Consider the following 22,096-nt stretch of genomic DNA (forward strand, 5'->3'; position numbering starts at 1 on the left):
CTACGATGACCGCTGTAAATCAGCATTATACTTTGCTGTTTCAAATGGGGATATCTGTTCAACACAGCTGCTGCTGAATGCTGGGGCCTTGCGAAACCAAGATCCCGTCAGCTGTCTGCAAATAGCCTTGAGAATAGGCAACTATGAGTTAATGAATCTACTGCTCCAACATGGGGCTAATGTCAATTACTTCTGCAGAGTGAATACAACACATTTTCCATCAGCTCTACAGTATGCTCTGAAAGACGAAGTCATGTTGAGAATGCTGATGAACTACGGCTATGAGGTGCACCTCTGCTTTGATTGCCCTCGAGGAAATGCTTCCCATTCGCAGTACGTGACTGATGGATGGACTTCTACTGCTATCAAAGATACAACGGTAAGCGTACCAGGTGGCTTCATATGTTGGTGTTTTACTGCCAGTATCCTTCATACAACTAAGTGAAGATGTACTGATGAATGTGAGCTGTCTGAAAAGGAAATGTTTGAACTGTAAGACAGTCTACACATAAAGGTAGAAATAGACAAAGTTTTAAAGTTAGATAGATGTTGCCATGAGGCCTTATGACAGCAAACTACCATGAACAGTATTTTAGAACTGTGAAAATCCCACTAATGATGTGCTAATGATAAGTACCGAATTTGCTCTCCAGGGCAGTCTTGTCCATGCTGTGAAAGCAGGGACTTGAAGGCTGGCTCACTGAGTTGCCTTGTATCACGTCACTAATAGTGGAAGCCTGCTGTGGGAATCCCCTTAATCTGGCATGATATAAACACTGAGCAAAAATTAACAAACCTGGATTGACCTAAACAGGTTCCTAGAGACACCCATCAGAGTTTTACTGTATTGCAGTTTGTAAAGTCCATTTGGACATAATAAAACTTTCTTTAACTTGATGATCATAAAATCATAGAGTATCCTGAATTGGAAGGCACCCACAAGGATCATCGAATCCAACTCCTAGGTTCCTAAAAGCACTACCCAAAAAATCAGACCATGTGTCTGAGAGCATTGTCCACTTCTTGAACTCCTGCATACCCTGGGGAGCCTGTTCCAGTGCCTGACCACCCTTTTCCTGCTACCCAGCCTAAACCAGCCCTGTCACACCTCAAACTCTTTCCTCAGGTCCTATTAGCTGGTCTCCAGTGAGAAGAGATCAGCGCTTGCCCCTCCGCTCCCAAGATGAGGGGGTGCAGCATGCACCAGGCTGGCAGGTACCGTCTTCAGCATGCTGAGACATAGGTCTCCTCCAGCACCAGCACTGTCCATAAGTTTAAATTCCCTGCTGAGGGTTTGGAATTCCTCTTAGGGAAGGGTAGCACTTCTGTTTAAGCACTTAGTTACCGAATATGCAGCTATTTAAGTTCATTTTTGGATCTAGTACAGAATAAGTCTCACATTTTCAGATTGTACTAGTGAGGCTTAATACAAGCTGCGCCAACCTCTAAAGCTCCTCTAACAGACTGAACGCTTGCTCTTCCTAGCGTTCTGCTGAAGTTAAATAATTGTTCTTGTCCTGCAGAGGGGGAAGTCATTTACAGGAGTATCAAATGTTTTCTTATTAAACATTTTGTTTCCATCAGTTCTGTGAAGTGACAACCTTGTCATGGCTGAAGCATCTTTCTGGGAAAGTGGTGGGAGTAATGTTAGATTACGTCAATCACGTTAACATCTGCTGGAAGCTAGAAGCAGTTCTGAAAGAACAGGAACTCTGGGCAGACATCAATTCAATTTTAAGTATCTGATATTTAGATGTAAATGACACACAAGTTGTTCTGGGATGGGGACCTTTGTTGTTGGCGTTATTTTTATTTATTCTTGACCTTTGTTAGGCCAAAAGTTATGTTTTGACAATAAGGTATCTCTGCAACAAAACTCAGTCTGTGAAGCATTTAAATTAAGTCTCCTTCAGAAGTCTGACAGACCGCATAGTTTATGTGGAGTACTGGGGAACTTCAATTACAAGGTAGACAACACAATCCTCTTCAAGGGGAGAAAAGCTCTTCCCCCATCTCAAGGTGATGGAGTAACTAATTACTGTCTTTAACTGAGTGATTGGAATTCCAGTCTAGATTAACTCCATGTCCTTTTCATTTGTACATAGATTAAAAAGCAGTAAGTCAAAATTCTACTTCTAGTAGCTTCTTCGGATTGGCAGAGAACATTGACCAACTATTTGGGTTAAAGTACACTTGCTCGACTTAGACTACTTATACTCTTATACTGCTTTAAATGCTCAGTGTGAAAATTTAAAGAACTGTTAAAATCACAGGTAGGGCTGTAAACCTTGCATTATTGCTAGGTTAAAGGCTGTCATAACATGTAACGCTACCTCCAACTGCAAGGTTAAACTCAGCATTTGGTTGAAGGCCATGAAAGTTAACTAAAACCAGGAATGGACATAATTGTTTTTAAATCTTGTACCTTCCCTTCTCTTGCCAGGAAGTAGAGGTTTTATTTATGAAGACCTACAGCAAAGTTCTAGAAAGCAGCATAAGTAGATTTCTTTTTTTTTTTCACCCAGTTAGATGATTCCACTTCCTAAGCATTAAACTAGGATTAACAGCTACAGATGCCTGCTTACTATAGCAGCTAGTGTGAAACACCAGTGTTTCAACAAGGCAACAGTACTTCTGAAACAGGTTAGTTCTACATCTCAGTCTCAGGTATTGGTATGTCTCATCCACTATGTATTGGATTGCTCTCTCTAGAACTCGCTTCCTTTCACAGTGCTGTCCCAAAATATGCTTGAATTTTTTTGGAGTTGCTCTTGAAACAGTTGCAGCTTAAGCTTACGAAGCATCTACCTGAGAGCAATCACCACTGTTGTCTTAAAGTCTTACATGATACGCACAGACCCACAACACACTTATTCTTTCTAAAAATAGTACTGATACCAGTCTGTGTAATTTAAAAAAAAAAAAAATCAACACATGTGGTATTAATAGTATTTATTTATTCCTTCATTATCAGGTAAGCATAGATTTTTCTCATTATACATGCATCTGTATTCACTTAAAGTTACGTAATTGAAAAGTCTGCTTTTCTCCAGAAAAATCTACAAATCTTATAAAATACAAATTTAACCATAATGTAGTTATGACCCCTTGCTTTTTACACAGTGTCTGTCATGTAATTAAGAAAATTAATGAAGCCAGTGAAAATATGTAAGTACCCATGCTAATAGTTGTGCTGGTATAGCTTCTGTACACATGAATTCTGATCATTACCATAATGACAGCTCTGTACAAAGTGCTACACATTGTCAGGTAACTAGAGCAACATGTGCACTAAAACAGCCAGCTAAGAGAATAAGGATTTTCTTCTAATGTTCAGTCTTTGATTGTTGCAGAAGTTATCAGCATTCCCAAGTACAGCAACTTCCTCTGAGTGTATCTGGCTAATATGATTAAACTTAAGGGAATTGAGATATGGTTTGACAACAGAGGGATTCAACTGCACGTTAAAACTTCGTTCAGTGGGAGGGAATGCATCCTGTCACCAATAATGGGGCTTCCTCAAAATCAGTATTATGAAATAAGCAGGCAGCTTTCATATCAGTACAAATTCCCCCTGGAAGTTACTATACTTAAGCTTTTATTTAACCTACAAAATACTGACTGAAGCTCTGGCATTATATATAATTTACTATTCATGCTTCCAAGATTAAGACACAACAATCAAAGCTGAATTAAGTATACTAGTGGAGGTTTTAATACAGCTATTCAGGGAAAAAAACGTGTAAGTCTCAAACATTGCAAAAATCACTTACACTTCACTAGATCAGGACCAATCCAGAACATCATCGTAAGAATTTGACCACTCCACTGTATTATAAAAATGACCTGAAAGACTGCACAAAATCCTTGGCTTGCAATATAGACTTCATTAGGAATACAAGTGCATTCACAATGACACAACAACTTACTCATGTCATAATAACTTAGATACCACTGTGGCAGGACAAAAAAAACAACTTAGTGCCTGGGTGAAAAAAAAAAAAAAAAGCCTTGGAGACTGATTGACTTGCAAGAAATTTTCTAAAATAGAGCAAAGGAAAGAATATAAAATATCAGCTCTTGCTCTTAGACTAGATGTTATCTCAACTAAACTCAGTAATCAGAGGCAGATTTTCATTTGTGAATTCTGAAATAATAAGAGACTATATAACAAAGCTTTCTCCAGTGGCTTCTCCTACATTCTGTGCAACTGTAATTCATCAGAACTCACCTTAAAGATATGCACAGTCAGTTTTGTTTCTCTATATCAATGTACATCAATTACATCTTTATAAATGGTTTAGCAGTATTAGGTTTTTTAGCTGTGGGTTCACATCCATATAAAGATGAAATTTGACTGGATTGTAGAAGGGAAATATTTCTGAACTCTTAAACATTACTTGACTGTTAAGATATTAAGTTGTCTTGGTATAGTTTAAAACCTAAAAAGATCAAGGAAATAACAGACTATCAAATCCACGTTAGTTTATACAACACACTTGTTACCAGTTCTGTGTGGCTAAGTTGCATATGACTGTTAACTTGTCCTCTGGTTTAGACTTCAAGAAATATATTCCTGGACATAGAAGGAGTGCTAGGTATTATCTGTAATGCAATAAAATGCATTTCCATAGTTTGCCCATGACTTCTTATATGTTTTGATATTCACGACATCATATACATAAAGAACATATGTAGCTTGAAACAACTGACGGCAAGACCTGCATGGTCTACATAGGTAATAAACTTTATATCCCTTACCCAAGGGATAAAAAAAAAGTCAGTAACTGTTAGACTGGAATTAGCAACATAACTTAGTCCTAAAAAACACTGCTGACCTATGCAACATCCTTTTAAAATTACATACTTGAAAAAATAGTTTCTGAAATAATACCAGGTTCACATGAAGCAAACTACAGCTTCAGCTGAAAGTGCCTGGAAGATCAGTCCCTAATAAAAAGTAACAGGAAATATTAATCAGGAGAAATAAATTACGGGAACAGAAACCAATAGGTAATTTAATTACAATAATAGGCGGTGAAATTCTACACCAGTAGCTTCCAGGAGAACTTGAGGTATTTACATTAAAAATTGTACTCTCAAAGTAAATACTAAGCATTTCATATTTTTTAATTAACAAAAATATTTTTCAATAAATTAGTTCTGTTCCACTTTAATGTCCTGATCTTTCTTGACTTGCCATTTGCTCCTGCAGCTTGTGTCACTCTCCTGGATGCATTTCTATCTTTTTACTCATTTTATACCAGCAAGTCTCCTGAACAAGCAAAAAACCCTGATTTCATTCATGTTATCTCGTTGTTTTTGTTAAGCACTGCTCTCCTCATTAATTTCTCTTCTTTTCAGTAGTTACGAGAGAAGAATCATCCACTGCAAGTGAAATGCGATTCACTCCTACACTGTTTTAGAAAACTAGATTTAGTCGCAATAGATGGGAAAGCCTGAGCTAAAACTGAAGTAATTCCAATCATAAATAGTTAAATCTGACAAATTCCTTAACAGTTATTTCATGTCCCATCTTTTTCTCCTGATTTCCTCCTCATAGTTACATACTTAAGTCTAAAACATTAATGGTACTGGTCAAGAAAAAAATATATCAATTCTCTGTCAGCAGTGCTTTCTGGTGAGATTACTAATCTATTATCTGTCCTCCCCGTGGAGCGGTGGCTATTGCAGCTAATCTTACTCTAACAGCCCAGTGACTAGATTCTAGAAACTGGATACCACTAACCACATTCTTCCTCAGCTGTTTCACACTTAACTTCGTCTTCAGCATGTACTTAAGGAAGACACAATAACCTTGAGCTGTGCTGGCATGATATTTGATTGATAGAAAGCAGAAATAGTGCAAAAAACAAAGACCATTAGAGAAAGAAACACAAACTAGATCAATTTCCAGAGATAAACTGGCTGCCATCCAACTATCTGTAAGCCTGTATTTAGGCACAAAAAGGAGAAAGATGCATCTGCTGCCTTTCTGTACTTTTTTTTGGAAAGAATAAAAACAGTCTCTTACAGATGAGATGAGAATACAAGACTACAAACAAAATAAAAATGCTATTTAAGTTTTTTTTTTTTCTTTTTTTTAACTAAAAAAAGCCTCAGATTTGTATGGTCCATGTGACAGTGTGCTGGCCAAACCTGGCCACAGGCTGATGCTATTGGGCCTGACTGGGCAACACCAAAAGCAGGTATTTCTGCAACTGGCTACAGTGGGGATGAAACATGCTGGAACTGGAGCTGCTAACCACCTCAGGAAGAGAGCCTTAAGTCTCTTCGTTGCTCAGTCTCCCACACCACCTCCTCTTTTAAGGCAGGAATATTGTGACTACTTCCACAGCTGCTCAGTCCCTTCTATATGCTATAGGGCCTGTGGCATCACGCAAGCTGCTCTAGTTCCTGTTGCTGTAGCAGCCCAAGCGAAGCAGACTTATTCCTGCAGCAGGCACTGCTCCTTTCTCTCTCCTGCGATAAGAGCCAGATGCAGTTAAGTTTCTGCATAGAACTTTTCATCTCCAGCAGAAAGAGCAGGAGGAGATTGCCACTGTTAGCCACAACTCCTGTGTGCGAGGAGAGTTAAGGATAGCGTCCCCTCTGTGCACCTACAGATGTCTAGCAGAGAGGTCCTGAGCTTCCTCCCTTACTTACTTTATCAGTGCCAACCGACTCTAGCTCTGAAGGACTGGGCCATCACCAGCTGATGGGAAATATTCTGAAAATTGCTTCCATTCCTGAACACCAGAAACACCCTGCAATAAACTGTAAAACAGTCATAACTTACAATACAACTTGGAATATACGTATTTTATTTTCTTCCTACATTTCCTATTACTTTCAGGCCCCTATTAGAGAGACAACTGTTTCATTGGCATTTAGTACTTACAGTAATTAGTGCAAAAATAAATATTTCTTCTTACTTCAAACAAGTTTTCTCTTCTGGATCAAAAGATGAATGCACATTTAATATTATACAAAATAAATATTACACAGGGTATGGACCATGGAGTTCAGGCTTAGAGGTGTAAACAGACATTACTTTGAAAAACACGTTATGGGATTTGACTCTAGGATGTAGACTAGCATATTCTTTTACTTCTGTTTGCAAAATACAGCTCCATAAAAAGACTTTAAAAGCCTTAACTCATTTTCAGTAAACATAGTGTACTGGTAGCAAGGCATTTATAGATTCAGAAGATTTTTCAAATGATAAAATTCAACATGTTCCTGCAACTCTAAGCATGTTTTTTTATTAAAAAAGTGAACTCAAAGGCTTACAGCTTTTTATCACATATAGTGGGAAAAACCAAGAACATGGCACTTGTGCTACAAGAATATATACATTATTCTTACTGTTTGATAAGGAATGTTTTATACATTCCTCACGCAGCGAAGTGAAACTGCATCTTTTCAGCTCTTATATTGGTCTGACAAAGTATTTTTTCTCTCCTGTTCAAAGACGCCTTCCAGCATTATATTCACCAAAAAGAAAAAAAAATCAAGACGTGCAATATGAAACAAAAAATATGATCTTTCTGTCTAGAACTATTGCACATGTCACTGATGTTAATAGGGATTTTTCTTTCTACGAACAGCTATGTGCAACAAGTTATGTAAAGCTTAGCACTGCCTTATTTAGGCATCCACTTTTGTTTCCAGCAAGGTGTTCGCAGAACTAATTTCACCACACTGTTTAAGATCAATGGAAGTTTTAAGTCTTGGTTCAAAAGCAGTCAATTACACAGGCAGGTAAAAGGGAAAAAATGTAAGAGTTTTTCCATACTGCAGAGAATTTTTTGAGAAAACAATTTTGTGATAAACATGGTAGCATCACCATGCTTTATCTGGCATACAAAAGAGAAATTATACTGACATGAAAGTGGAAATCACTTAATTGAGAAAGAAAAATCGAGGCATATAAGGGTCTACATATCATGAAGTCTTTTATACAATACAACAGACCCACTTACATATCAGTTCTTGTAGAACTTACATCCATGATTCCAATTTTAATTAAGTAGGCAGCCTTAGGTTTCAGATTCTCTCTTCTTCTTTCCATCTTCTCCTAAATCGCTGTCTTCTGACTGGCTACTGCTAAGGACTACAAACTGTCCTTCTCCACCACTTGGGTTTGATCTGCTGGAAGCAGCTATCAATCGGCTTTGCTCCTCTAAGTCCTAATTTAAGAAGAATGGGGAGCAAAAGGGAAAAAATCAGCAAAATAATTCTCATTTTAAAGTTGTCTGAAGTGGAAACAGGATACCGTTATTCTGATTTGTAAACTGTCTTTTAATATTATCAATGGACAACTTTTTGTAGAGGAGTTAAAAGAATGAGTAGGAAACCAAACTATTTTGGCTTCAGTAGCTGGAATTATTAGAACAGCTAATGCATTTAACACATCTATACCAGCAACCCATTAAAAAAAGCAGGTCAGAATAAGGAGCTTGGCCTACGGCCTGCAGCCCCTTCCTCACTATGTAGCAAATGAACCATCTCCGTACATGGCAGATGGATACTTGCCACATATGGGGCAGTTCATGCATGTAACAACAGCGTTTTTATTTTGGGCCTGTGATAGTTGTTCCTTCAAGCACTGCTCCTGAGTACACCTATAAAGGTGTTCTGTGGTTTCTCTCCTCAGAAGAGCTCTTTTTAAAAATGACTGCGAAATTATACAAAATCTGCATAGGAAATACTTTCAAAAATTAACTTTATTCCACAATGTTCTGTGAATTTGTACTAAAGACTGTGAGACTGTAGCTGGAAGTAAAAAACTACAAAATAAAGATAACACGTAGGAAAAAAAAACACAAAGCATTAAGAAATAACATACCTTTTCAATTTGTTTTTGTTTACTTAATTCTTTTTGTTGTTTCTCTTTGACTCTCTCTATTTCTTTTGCCTTTTCTGATGCTTTTCGATCCTGAAGGGTAAAAATGTAAACAAAAGTAATGAACAACAGTCTGACATGTTTGATACAGTACTGATTTATATGAGTTTGTTCAAAAGTGTTAAACACTTAATTAGTCTTCTCTTAATGGACAGGTATGTTTGGTAAAGGTATTAAGAAGTCATCTTGATTATTGTTCTAAAGTAAACATGGCTCAAAGTCTTTTTATCTTGGGTTTAAGCTCTATAAAACAAATCCCTCAGCGTACTCCACAGCAACATTCACTGCATCTGTAAGCATCTTGCAGAATATATTCTGTTACACATACTAAATATACCATCTCCATTCCATTCATGAGGGTACCTTCCCCTAAAAAAGATTCTTACCAGTTCTGCATGAAAAGCTATCTGTTTTGCCAGTCCAACGGAGTCACAAATCTAAATACAAATCAGATTTGAAATAATCTGTAAAAATCTAATGAAAATGCCTTTGAAAATACACCACATTGTCATATCAGATATGACAGTATATTAAAACATTTTGTGGTACTATCAGGTTAACTCTTTTTCGGTACATAAACAAAATACTTAGCCAGCTTGAATGGATTGGATCTAACATTGGAATCCATGTCAGGTTCCAAACTGATACAAATATAACTATCACCAATACCTTTTCCCCTTCGTTATTTGATTCAAATATATAGCAGACGGAAGTTTGGCGGTTGTCAACTCTCCCTCCTGAAGTTTTAAGCACAAATCCAAAGAGGCGCTTATTCTCCTGGTGCGTAGCATACAAGACTACGTTGGGCAAAGGAAACTGCCAGAAAGGATCAAATATGGAGATATTAAAACCGGTTTCAGATATTTTCTATACGAAGTTTCACTGTACTGCACATTACTTCGTTATCAAAAATATGCAATCACACCAGCGAAAGTTACAATCTGACTGGGCATGCAACTGCCAAACACAAAAAAAGGAATTTAGAAGGGAAAGATTAAATGATTCAAAAGAGAGAGGAGGGAATCATATTTGCCATGAGATTCAGTCACCTTTCTAAATGCGAACGAGCATTTTATTTATTTTTATTTTTAAAAAACAGACACATATACAAATTGCATTTTTGACTAAGCTTTCAGTATTTGGTGCACTTCTCTAAAACTTTAACTGCAAATAGTTCAGCTCACCTGAACTATATAAGCAAGAAAACAAACAAGCAAAAAAAAACCAAATCCATATAGCCTTACTATTTTGTTAGAATAAAAATACTTTGCATTCTCAATTCCTAAAAGAAGTCAGACTAGACATTTCAAATATATTTTTTTAAAACTTGGCAAAGGATAAGTTTTTAAATTCTGATGGTCCCTATTACAAGTATTATAAACTGACAGGATGAGAGTTCTTCGTAACCTTGACTGCACACATTTAGAATACTAGACATTTGACCCGTTGCTTTATCTCACCTTTAATAGCTCCCAGCTTTGGGGCAGTTTTGAATTTAGTGTCACAAAGGTAAAGAAAAAAAAGGGAAAAAAAACCCACAGCTTGAAATATTAGAAAGGTTTCATATGCTTAGGATTTCTTTTTATGGAAATGATAATTTAGAGTCCCTGACAAGTTGAGCATCTTTTAAAGACGACCCAAAGAAGTTAAATGACAGAACTGAAACTGTGCAGAAACAAAGGGGAGAGGGGAGGAAGAGTTTCAAAATACAAAAAATAAAGATCGCTAATACTGAAGAATTAAGTTTGGCACATTTCATATGCTATGAAGAATTCCACCTGTTTTTTCATGTATACTTATTGCAAAAAAATGAATAAACAATCAAAAAACATACAACGCTAAACATAATTATGGATTAAAAACAACACACAAAACCAAACACCTACCAAAACCTATTAGACTTCTACACTTATTTAACTCCAACTTTAATGATACTTCTCTATCACATACATAAATATTTCTAAACAGACACATTATTAAAATAAAATATTCTTATTTTCCTAAGATTTTACCCTATCAAATCACAGGAAAAAATGTTTCAAAAACCTATTTCTCCTATTAAGATCACTCCCCTTAAACCTGATTTTCTAGTGTTTTTCTGTTTATGTTTAGATGTTTGCATCTGTCTCCCAGTTTTCATGGAAATTTCTGTGGAAATTTCATGCTGTCAGTGATTTTTGCTAACATTTCATAATATCATTTTAAAAGTAAGAGAAATATGTTGCTGGGTATTTATCCCAAAATGTAAAGTTACTTACTCGTAGTCTTGTAACTTGTGTCTGTGGATCGATTAACCTAAAAAATTGTTTTAAGAACAAATCAGAAAGTAAATTTTACCAAAGTGAATGAAGATTACTCTATAAATAAACATCAGTAGAAGTCAGAAGCAAACTTACTTTAAACAGTCACAAGTGACTAATAAATGTGATTCTGTCATCCGGAAAATGTTATGGATAGCCCGAGCTGCTAGTATTTGACGCATTGTTTCATAAACAATGTCTGGACTTTCATCAGACTTCACCGCCATAGAGCCAAGAAATCTTACAATAAACAACTGATGAAGAATTGAATCTAAGAGAAACAAAAGTACTGAGTAAGTGATCTCCACTTTGGGTCTTCCATTCAAAAGTACTTCTACCAAGACCAAAGATAGACTGCAGTCAGGAAAACTCCAGGCTTCCAATAACTTGAGAAGAGTTTGCTTGTACTTATGTATTACAGGTACAATTACTAAACAACAAGTCACACATCTTTTCATTTGGTTTCATGAATACAAAAGATGCAATACAATGATTAAAAAAAACAAAACAGGACTTTCAGACAGTCTGATTTAACTCGTCTAATAATACATTGCTAATGTAATATAACTAAGCACTTTAAAACTGGTGTTAAATAAGAAGGTACAGATGAAAATACAAAATTAATTTGTAAATTCTATTATTCACTTTGTATTTAAGTTTTGTTTTTTTTTACCTTCTGTTTCAGATTTTGAGCCTCCAGATTCACCAAAAGGATTTGTGCGTCTATTAAAAAATGAAAACATTAAACCAGGAGTCAGATTACAAGAACTACTAATGAATAATGTTGTAGTCTCACGCTGCATCAAATAAGATCAAGATGTAATGATTTCACAATTTATGATCTGGAAGAATAATGAATTATAAATCATAAGAGCAAGCAATTTAATTGGAAGAAAGACATAAATTGCTATATTTGAGGGCTCAAATTACGGGCAGAGTACCAGGTATTACTGTCTTATTGCTACCACAGAGAGTTTGACTCACACGGTATTTCTTATACTCAAATTAAGCCCAAGTCAAAGCTTTGTTAATATTTGAAAAGGTACAGTTTTAGGCAATGAAATACAGAATTCAGGAATTACAGCCAAAAGCTAGTACTTTCATTATTCCGTAGGAGCACCACATCTCTTATCACTGTCTCAAGTTGTTGAATTATTTACTGAAAAAAGTCACTGGTTTTATTTCAAATGCAGCTTTGTGAAAACATCACTGGGGTTTTATTCCTAGAGGGTCAAGAGAAATGTGGCTGTTTCTGGCTCTCAAAGACAGAAATGCTATCAGTAACAACAAAAAGTGAAAATACTCTAGGCTTCCAAGTCTACATTTTCAGTAACAGTAAAGCAATGCTGAAAAGAATACAGGGAATGGGAAATTAGTTAAAACTTCTAAACTCTTTCTCCTTGGCTAACTGGCAGCTGAAAAACTCTTGTCAAGGGTTTGTAAACTTAGAATTAGGTTTTAATAGGGGAGTAATGAAGCTATCACCTCTCAATGGTTAACATTCTAAAAGTAAATTTCAGAACGAAGAGAAAAATTATGTGAATCTCTCCTATTCAGCTACGTGTCGGAAATCTTAACTAAGAGTTGTCCAGTTTAATAAAATTGTTCTAGATCGAACTCTGAAGTCAAGATTGCATTGCTACAATGCTTAAATAACATGGACTCAATAAAGAATCCTCCCATTGAATGTTGACCTGTGTAAATATACTACAGACAAATTCTTTCTATTAGCATCTTTTATCACTTAGATTCTTCTGGACATTTAAGACTAGATGGGAACAGTAAATGGAAAATCTCACAGGATCTCACAAAAAAATAAAAAAAAGATTAAATATATGTCATCAGTATCAGAAAGTAAGGAAAGCCTTTAAAAATAATAAAAAATTAATAGCTCTAAAGTTGCAGTGTTTGGTACAGATGGCAACACACTATTCTTTACTGATCGTATATGGTTAATTGAAAATACTGAGCACAACTCTGAATCATTTTTGCTATGAAAAATATGATTTTTTTTAGAATAACTGATGATTTGAATTTAGCTCAAGTATTAAGCTTTCCAATTCCTGAAATAGAGATTGATTTTAATCAGTATGTTCCTACGGGTCTAGTTAGCCAACTAATTATCCCCTGCAATACCAAACAACAACAACAAAAATGTCAAAAAAATGTTAAATGTGTATCATTTTAACTCTTATGCATCTGTGGTACAACTGAAAGTTATTTTTCTAGAGGGCAGGAGAATACAACGCACATTACTGTCACTAGAGTCACATCAATTAATTTTCAGCCATTTTTGTTTTTCTACAAGAGCAGCTGAATCTGCAAAATTTTATCAACATCTGAATTCTGTACATACAGTTCCAGAAATGCAGTGCAGATTTACAGGGTTTTATTATTTTTGAATGGGAAGGTTTAAAAAATAATAATAAAAACAGGAAAAAGGGTTTTTATGTTTTGGGATGAGCTCTTAGACAATTTTAACTTGTCTGTATGTCAGATTACTCTAGAAGCCTAGATCATTTTCACTCACCTTTCAGGTTAAGAGGAGTGTCATCGTATGCCATCATCACCTGGAAGCAGGGCTACCAAATTTCTCTTGAGTTTCCAAGAGGAAATAACCCAAGCTGCTGGGTAAGCAAGCAATAGGAAAGGAAAATACTTTGTGAAACCAAATGATTAAAATAAATAAATCATTAGCTGTTACAGTAAGAAGAGCTGCTGCAAAATAGAAAATAACATTCTGAATCTAATGTATGTAAATAAGCCACATTTTACAACTGAATTTAACCAAAAAATACTAGTTTTGCTTTGCTGGTCACTGTAAATTTTTTGACAAGAAAGAGATTAGGGACAGAGGCAATGTGTGTGTTGGAGCTGCTGCCTAAACATATAATATATATATTTTTTAATTAATATTTATTTGGGGAATTTTTTTTTTTCCTTCTCTCTACATTTCCTACCTGCCTGCCTGCCCTGAAGATTTTGCTTGACCAGGCAGATCTTCACTAACTGGAGATATTATGTCAAATTGTATAGGAGTGTCAGGGGCAACAAATGAATCCAAGGGAAGTGCAGATAAAGTTGCTGATTCAGATCCCAGTGACCCTGTGCTGCTAGTACGAGCTGCAGTAGGACGAGATTGTCTGAAACGAAACAAAAAATGAACATGAAGATGTGTTAATTTCAGGTTGGTTGATAATAAATTCAACTATATGGAGGACGAATACAATATTCCAAAAACGAAACCTAAGAAACTGAACAAGATTAGGATATAGTAAATACAACAGAGTCTACCTTCCAAACAAATCTGAGTAATTTATAATTACTACTTTCATTAATAATGCTATCAGATGGTCTTAACATCAATGTATAATTGCATATGAAATATACTACAATCTGAGGTCTGCTTCCAAGAGTTGTACAAATTAAGAAAAATCTCATTAATACATAGAACAAACAAGCCAGATGTGATATAACTGACAAAACTGTCTATGCTCAGCTGGAAGTCTGAATCATTTGTAACATTATTGGATGATAAATGATGATAAAAAGATGAATTCAGGACACGTTCCTCTAGCCTATCAAAGCATTAGTTCTGAACATTTTTGCCCCCCCCCCCCCTTTTTTTTTTTTACTGGAGCTTTATCCAGGATTCTTTTTATATGTGTTCTTCAAATGACCCACAGTTCAGCAACTTACACAACTGGACGCATGCTCTCATGCCTCTGCTGAAAGGAAGGGGATGGAGTAACAGCTTCTAAAGCTGACTGATTTACACGTGCAGCAATTTCCTGCAATAGATGGGATAAACTAACTGAAAACATTGCCCTCAAAGTACATTTTCAGATTTTAGTTTTACATGCAATTGACAGAAATTATCAACTATGTTACTGAAAGGGGACAGTTTTAGTATTTTCTTTAACTTATAACATTTCCTGCTATTGCACTTGCTTTATAATACTGCATATGTTAGTAAAAGCCAGCAGTAAAATTGCAATGGTACGTCTGACAAAATAAGCAAACATAGCCATGCAGAAAAATAAAAATCTCACTTGAGACACGTTGCCTTCAACTACTAACTAACAAAACATGGAGATTCAAAAGTCTGCACTTGAAATTAGGGAACATGTATAAGTTTCTGAAAAAACAAGACATGAGTGACTATCAAGTAAGCACTATGTAGCAATGTTATTTCAGCAAATAATGGACCTTGTGCAGTTGAAGAATTCCACTTTAATCTTTCATTAAATCACTAATTCTGAAGTATCAGTATTTAATATTGATGGCTTCACTTCATGGGGTAAAGCCAGTGGAAGAAATCACTGGGTAAATAGGATTTTAGAGAGGGAAAATATCTGTATCTGTCCAGATATTGGTCATTTTAATTTGCAACAAATTATCATACACAGCTAAAAGGTCTTGCAGCTGTCAAAATGTTATACCAAACATAAAAGCCATATCATTTTAATGCTTTCTACACAAGCATTTAGATGAATGAAACAACAGAATGTGTGCTTTCATTAATTCATGAAGCACTATCAACCCATACAATGACAAGCTTCAGATTAGACATGTAGGAAGTACTCAGCTTAATCCCATGCCACCCAATTAGGTCCAGTTGATCCCTTTTAAATTTTCTGTATATCTGTATCTGAAGAGATTACTGATACTATCAATTTTAGCGAAGTTACCTCGGGGTTTTCGCTTAGATATATCTGTTTAGATATGTTGTTTATTGTGCATATCCACTGAAAAAGAGAGGGAAAAGAAAAAAGAGAGAAAACATTAAATTTTTCATAACTTTTTCCAGGAACTTGATTAAATACCTGAGTTGACTAGTTTCAGCACCTTTTCTACTTCCTTTGTAATTTCAGGAAGCCAAACCAGTACTTTCTGCACACTCAGTTTGCTATTGAATTCACTGCTATCTGCATACTGCACCTTACAATATCAGATTTTACTTACAGAATTGTTTCAGTCACACTGAAGATCAAAACGAAAACAAGCTTAAATCATGATTCTATGGAATGCAATAAAACAAAATATTGTATTGTTCCTGCTCCAGCAGGGGGATTGGACTAGGTGATCTTTCAAGGTCCCTTCTAATCCCTAACTTTCGGTGTAATTCTGCGTCTGTGTGTGTATTCTCTGAACTCCATTATTTACTGACTGCACATTACATTGTTTCCTCCAAACATTAAAAAAATTCCATCTGCCTTCTGTGGGATTTGCCCATCTCTTGCACCTCTAAGCTAAAACCTCTTTTCTCACTGTACTATGAAAAACCCTTTGCTCCTGCTCCTTGCTTTTCAATTTTTGGATTATAACTCCAAATTTTCAACTAACTGAATTATATATATGCATGCTAGCAGCGCTGTTCCACTGAACCAGAGCGGCTTGTTTTTAGGCATGTCACCTGAGCTATCTAAAAGCACAGCAGCTACAGCTCAGGAAACCACAATTCTGAGCTACTGAGGCTGACTACAAGCTCCCTTCTTCTGGTGGGCCTTCTGAGGGTAAATGTTTCAGAGTTAGGCTATACAACTTCAAGAGAACAAAGGGACCAGGGCCAACCTGACATAGCCCAGTTAAAAACCTTAGAAATAGCATCAAAGGCTTACATCAATGTACCATTAATGATCTCAGAGGAATGTGAATCAAGGCTGAAAGTACTGTATTTTCTGTATTTCCTTATTCTGTATTCACAAGCAGTCTTGAAAGCAGCTCAAAAGCAAATCACGCCCCATTTCTTGATTCAACTATTGTTCATTATGTTTCCCTGATCATGCATCGGGGGCCACAAAACATTTTTCCCTCACTTTTCAGCTGCCTGTATCATTACCTGTGCCCTAACTTAAGATCTCCTTTATTTTCCATTCCTGACAAGCAGGTACAATGAAAGAAGCTTAGGAAAGCACAAAAGGGAAGATGCACCATTTGCCAAGCTTCCATTACTAATATCTGTTTTGCTGTGGGCTTTTTTCATTATTATTCCACAATACTGAAAACAAATTGGCAACAATCAGAACAGGATTTTTTTTCTTCTAGTATTTAAACACAGTAGTATTTTATCAGACTTCCTGAAACTTATTATGGATAGCAAGTTCACTATTTATTACCTAAAACATACAAAACGAGCACTCCAATTATTCTTACTAATGTATTCCCTTCTGTGCCACAGAAAATCACTGGACTCCATGCGAACCTCCCGTAAGCTTACCTCTTCATAATCTTTTTTACTCTCTGCCTGTAAGATTGAAGACCTGAAAGAAGAGAATGAAAAAGAAAGTTTTGTCTACTTAAAATGCCTCAATTCCATTTAGACAGGAAACCCCATTTTCATATTCATATATTGCACAACAAATTAATACAGTCTGAAGATTCTGCATACACGCTGAGCGCAGTCAACATTTAATGGGTAAAAAGTCTTATGTTTTCAATTCAAGTGAAAATGAAAAAAAAATCTGTGCCCACGTAATAAGCACTCACATAATGTAGTCAAACCTTTTTATGTATTTTCTACCACATTCACACAGCTATAGCAATTGTGAGTACACTAGCAGATAGGTAACAGTAACGTAAGAATACTTACTTTTTACCATCAAAAGATGTTATCTGAAAACAGTAACGTCTGTCTTCGCAGTCCACAGCCATTACTGAGCAATTGTCTATATCCATGACAAGTCCTCCAGCTACATCACCTCTTGCTTGGCTCATCAAATTTCCACCTTGAGTGAAGTAAAACTGTCTCTCCCAAATGGAAGATACCAGCCCTGTCTTACTAAAACACAAAAAGAAATCCTTACTTAGTAGGTTAGGAGTTCAGCTGAGCTGTATAAATTAGAAAATAAAATAAAATGAAATTTCATGAGCAAGCCATCTGGGCACTTAAGAGAAAACATTCCTCATGTTTTAGGTTAACTTTACAGCTAAATTATTCTCTTTCCATCAGTTGCTTTTTTTATTCTGTATCCACTGCTGGGTAAAGTATACATAAATATTTGCTTTCTTAGATTATATGAAACTTAGCTCAGAATAAAAAGTCATAGATTCTTTAGTTTTCATTATCAGGTTTTACAGTGTTGCTTGATGAAATACTCATATTCAACTGATATGCATTATCAACATAATTTCTAAGACCTCTGAACTCTACGCTGCCTTACACTGTTAAAAAGACTAAGTCTTGGAGAACTTCGTGTTAAGCACTAGAAAAGACATGTAATGTAAAATACAAAATACTTGGAAAATTGAGGTATCATTCACTTTTTTTTTCTTGCCTTTTTTTTTTTATTTTCCTCTTTTTTTATTTTCCTCTGGAAACAAGCAAAGGAACCTGAGACAAAAAGTCACTAACACTTGTGGTTTAGCCTTCCTTTTTGGTCAGATACTCCTTTCTTCAATATTAATTGCTGCAATTGTTCTGCTGCAGAAGTCCATGCCCCATTCAGTGAGTATTTTACTCTATCTGTTGCTGCAAAATTAACCTGACTTTTGAAAAAATCTTCTTGTTTGAAGTTTACTATATAAATTATGGAAACAATCTTAGTGTTACAACCTATTTTTAACAACTCTAAAATTCAGCTGCTGAACTTACTAATAACTAAAGTTATTGAACAGCACCTTCCAGTGGACAACATGAAATTTCACCTCATGAAATCGTGAAGGATGCTCAAAGCATATTTAGGCTAACAGAGTGTTCTGCCCTGTGTATCTCAAGCTTGTATTTTATTAGTAACTTGAATCCTAAAGCTTTACTGGATACTTATACAACAATACTGACAGCTGCAATCTTGTTGGCTTCCAATTACAATCCAGTAAAATTACATTCTCATGAATTTTAACTTTTCTTTTTGATGTGAAAGTTCAGGCAAAATAAGACTAAAATCGTGTGCTTTGTCCCTGAATGACACTGTCAGTGTAACACAGAAATTAATATTAAACAAGTAAAGGATTGCAAAGAAAGGATAGCTCCAATGTGACTTACTAAACTGAGTATCTAAAGATAAACATAACTAATTTCAAAACAATATAATCATATTGGAATGGACTGCCCAGGGAGGTGGTTGAGTCACCATCCCTGGAGGTCTTTAAAAGACGTTTAGATGTAGCCCTTAGTGATATGGTTTAGTGTAGGACTTGTTAGTGTTAGGGCTGAGATTGGACTAGATGATCTTGGAGGTCTCTTCCAACCTAGACGATTCTGTGATTCTGTGATTCATACATTTCTAGGTCTCCTTTCCCAAAATTAAGTATTTTCTAAGTTTTAAGAAACTAGTCTTACTTTCTTGCGTTGAGATAGCCAGCTTTCCGTGTTAGATTTCTATGAACGGGAAATTTCGTAGTATCAGGATCAGGCAAATACAGTGGATCACTAGCTACTTCCAAGTCCTCTATAGTTTGTTGCATGTTTTCTATTTCACACTCCATTTCCCTGCGAACACTAAAGTAAGTAATATGTTACTAACAAAGATAATATGTTAACAAGTAGAAACAGAACAATAATTGTATTGATAACAGTTCAAAATTTAACAAAAACAACTTACTTTTGTACGCTTGTGCCAATATTTGTCAAAAATTCTTCCAACTGCTCAGTAAGATTTTCTGAACCCATTTTAAAAAAACTTATCTTAAAAAAAAAAAAAAAGGAAAGGAGAATTTAGTCATGAATAAAACTAAATAAACAGTTAACAAATGAAACCATATAAGTTTAAATCTTCTCAGAGAAATCTGGTTTTGTCCCTTCTTCCCACCTAAGTCTCAACAAAAGGAACAGAATACATGTTTTTGTCTGCAAGTGAAGGTTGATGTTGGCACTGCAGAGGAATCTAACTTTGTTCAGAGGATGCACGCAAAGCCACCTGGATGAAATACAGAAATATGTGAATGTAGAAACTTGCCAGGGTGCCACCCTCTAACTGTGGACCCTTCCTAGGGGAACTGGCAACATGCATCTTTCAACAATTTATTCCATATTGGTCCATATTGGAACTGCCACATCTAAATTGGATTTAGCCATATGAAATCTTGGAACGGGGAACCATTGGAGGTGGCCCTGCCACTCTCATTCTCAGATTAAACAAAACCAGCACCCGAGCAACAGGTTGCACTATCGACTTTATTACATAAAACATTTAGAACTTAGTTCCTATGTGCAAGCTCCAAAATTTGCAAGAGAGACAAGAGTTCTTCTTGGACTTGGAAAGCTATCAGACACTTTGTAAGAGTTAATTCCTACAATCTGGCAGTGACAGATGCTGGAAAGTTTGCTTTTTTTCTTCTTTTACAAAAGGTACTGACAACATACTTCTGAAAATACAGCTGAAGTCTCTCCAAACTTACTCCATAGCTAATTTTCTATTTCACTCATCCTGAAATAAACCCATCATGAGTTCACTTGTATTAAACAAATTCAAGCCAGAATGACTTTAAGCATTCCAGTTCTTTCACACCCTTGATTAGAAACGGTAGTGATGTGGTTTTGGTGATTATCTTATTTCAGAATAGCTGCCACAGGAAAGAGAGCTTAACTGGCTCCATGCTACTTTCTGAGAAGAAAACGGAGGAGAAACGGTCTTCCACGGAGACCTACATGCATCAAAGTTTTAATCAGCTATTCCTGTTAGTGATCCTGAGAGAGAAAAAAAATAGTACCAGCAACTAAGATTTAGGCAGTACAGTAAATTTAGCCACCTAGGTTTTGGATTAGAACAAGGTCTTTATATTTGACAACAAGACTTCCCCAAAAGATTCTCCAACAGGAGTGAGAGCATGTCATGATGAGATTCAAAAAACCTCATATATTGAGCAGAAAAAGAATAGGGCTAATAATGATATTCACAGCAACAGACATGACAAGATAGACGGATGAGGATGGAGTTTGCTTCCCTGGATTGCAAAAGAGGTCTTGCAGTGAATTTGAGTAGATCAACCCCTATTAAGTACTTTTACATCTTCTTTAAGACTTACAGCTTACAGAATCTGAAATTACCTGAGCTTGCATGTATCCTAGCAAGGGTTCTAGCATAGCAATTTTCTTTTTGTACTGAAGAGTATTTAACGCACAGAAATAATGCATCATAGTTTGATGCTGTTTTTTCCTTGAAGTATATACATCTTCTGTAACTTCAGCCTTGATCTAAAGAGATACAGATGGGAGGGGGAAAAAAAAAGGTTTAAGCTTCGGCATTCATCACATGCCTTGTCAACAGCTTTATAACCAGCACAAAAAACACCACAGTACCGTTCTACCCTCTATCATCAGCATTTGCATCTTTTGCGCTACAACTCCCTTTCTCTAATTTACAGATGCATGAAAAACAAACAGAGTATTCTTTTCTCCCCAGAAAGAGTAGTTCTTTCTTTACAAAATAACAAATATAGTATCACAACTTTCATCTTCTAGCTTTTTCAGTGTTACAAGACAGGCGTGCATTCAGGAAAGCTGTTCTTGTGTTCTGAAACAAACTGTCTGGAGTGATAGAATGTCAACTGTCAAACTTCAAGTGCAATCTGCTGTACATTATCTTCCATCATAAGTACATATATTAGACAAATTATTTCTCATCTCTAAAAAATACTTATATGCAGTATTTTGTTTTACGAACCTTTTCATTTTCCCTTCTTTTTGACAACCGACTGTATCGGGTAATGGCAGCATCATGGTCTAAGCAATGAAGAGAGAATTTATGGTCATTTTGATAAACTAATCACTTATGAAATAGAGCATAAAACCTTTTATATCACTTTGTCTTGTAATACAAGTCAAATTTAAAGTTCTGCCGTATTAAAACCTTTAAGAATTGCTCTTGCCTCTTCATATTTACTATGTGGCCACACATACTTTTGTTAAAGAAAAATCCTAACCAGATGTAAATATGCCCAAACTGTT

At 35.8% G+C, this 22,096-nt stretch overlaps 2 protein-coding genes across 8 annotated transcripts in view; one reads left to right on the forward strand and one right to left on the reverse strand.

Moving 5' to 3' along the window:
• The window catches only part of LOC106040531 (dynein axonemal heavy chain 12-like), a 30,449-nt gene extending 12,827 nt beyond the window's left edge, over window positions 1-17,622 (forward strand). For 4 of the 7 annotated variants that reach the window (XM_048056297.2, XM_067002881.1, XM_067002880.1 and 1 more), the window contains 2 exons: window positions 225-379; window positions 11,894-12,295. In XM_048056297.2, the coding sequence (XP_047912254.1) occupies window positions 225-379; window positions 11,894-11,938 (200 nt within the window). In that variant the 3' untranslated portion in view covers window positions 11,939-12,295. Of the gene's footprint in view, window positions 1-224; window positions 380-1,126; window positions 1,251-2,525; window positions 2,644-11,893; window positions 12,296-13,745; window positions 13,840-17,389 lie in introns of those variants that run through there. The other 3 variants (XR_010833844.1, XR_010833845.1, XM_067002883.1) reach the window with 3 other exon arrangements.
• The window catches only part of APPL1 (adaptor protein, phosphotyrosine interacting with PH domain and leucine zipper 1), a 29,876-nt gene continuing 10,717 nt past the window's right edge, over window positions 2,938-22,096 (reverse strand). Inside the window, exons 7-22 of the mRNA XM_048056295.2 lie at window positions 21,813-21,871; window positions 21,197-21,343; window positions 19,752-19,834; window positions 19,490-19,648; window positions 17,801-17,989; window positions 17,429-17,471; window positions 15,900-15,956; window positions 14,908-14,999; window positions 14,169-14,351; window positions 11,882-11,931; window positions 11,305-11,479; window positions 11,167-11,203; window positions 9,578-9,724; window positions 9,295-9,345; window positions 8,852-8,941; window positions 2,938-8,192 (exon numbers count right to left, since the gene is read on the reverse strand). Of these exons, the coding sequence (XP_047912252.2) occupies window positions 8,043-8,192; window positions 8,852-8,941; window positions 9,295-9,345; window positions 9,578-9,724; window positions 11,167-11,203; window positions 11,305-11,479; window positions 11,882-11,931; window positions 14,169-14,351; window positions 14,908-14,999; window positions 15,900-15,956; window positions 17,429-17,471; window positions 17,801-17,989; window positions 19,490-19,648; window positions 19,752-19,834; window positions 21,197-21,343; window positions 21,813-21,871 (1,712 nt within the window). The 3' untranslated portion in view covers window positions 2,938-8,042. The remainder of the gene's footprint in view (window positions 8,193-8,851; window positions 8,942-9,294; window positions 9,346-9,577; window positions 9,725-11,166; window positions 11,204-11,304; window positions 11,480-11,881; window positions 11,932-14,168; window positions 14,352-14,907; window positions 15,000-15,899; window positions 15,957-17,428; window positions 17,472-17,800; window positions 17,990-19,489; window positions 19,649-19,751; window positions 19,835-21,196; window positions 21,344-21,812; window positions 21,872-22,096) is intronic.

The sequence above is a fragment of the Anser cygnoides genome, chromosome 10, assembly GCF_040182565.1.
Source record: "Anser cygnoides isolate HZ-2024a breed goose chromosome 10, Taihu_goose_T2T_genome, whole genome shotgun sequence".
NCBI classification, from domain to species: Eukaryota; Metazoa; Chordata; class Aves; order Anseriformes; family Anatidae; genus Anser; species Anser cygnoides.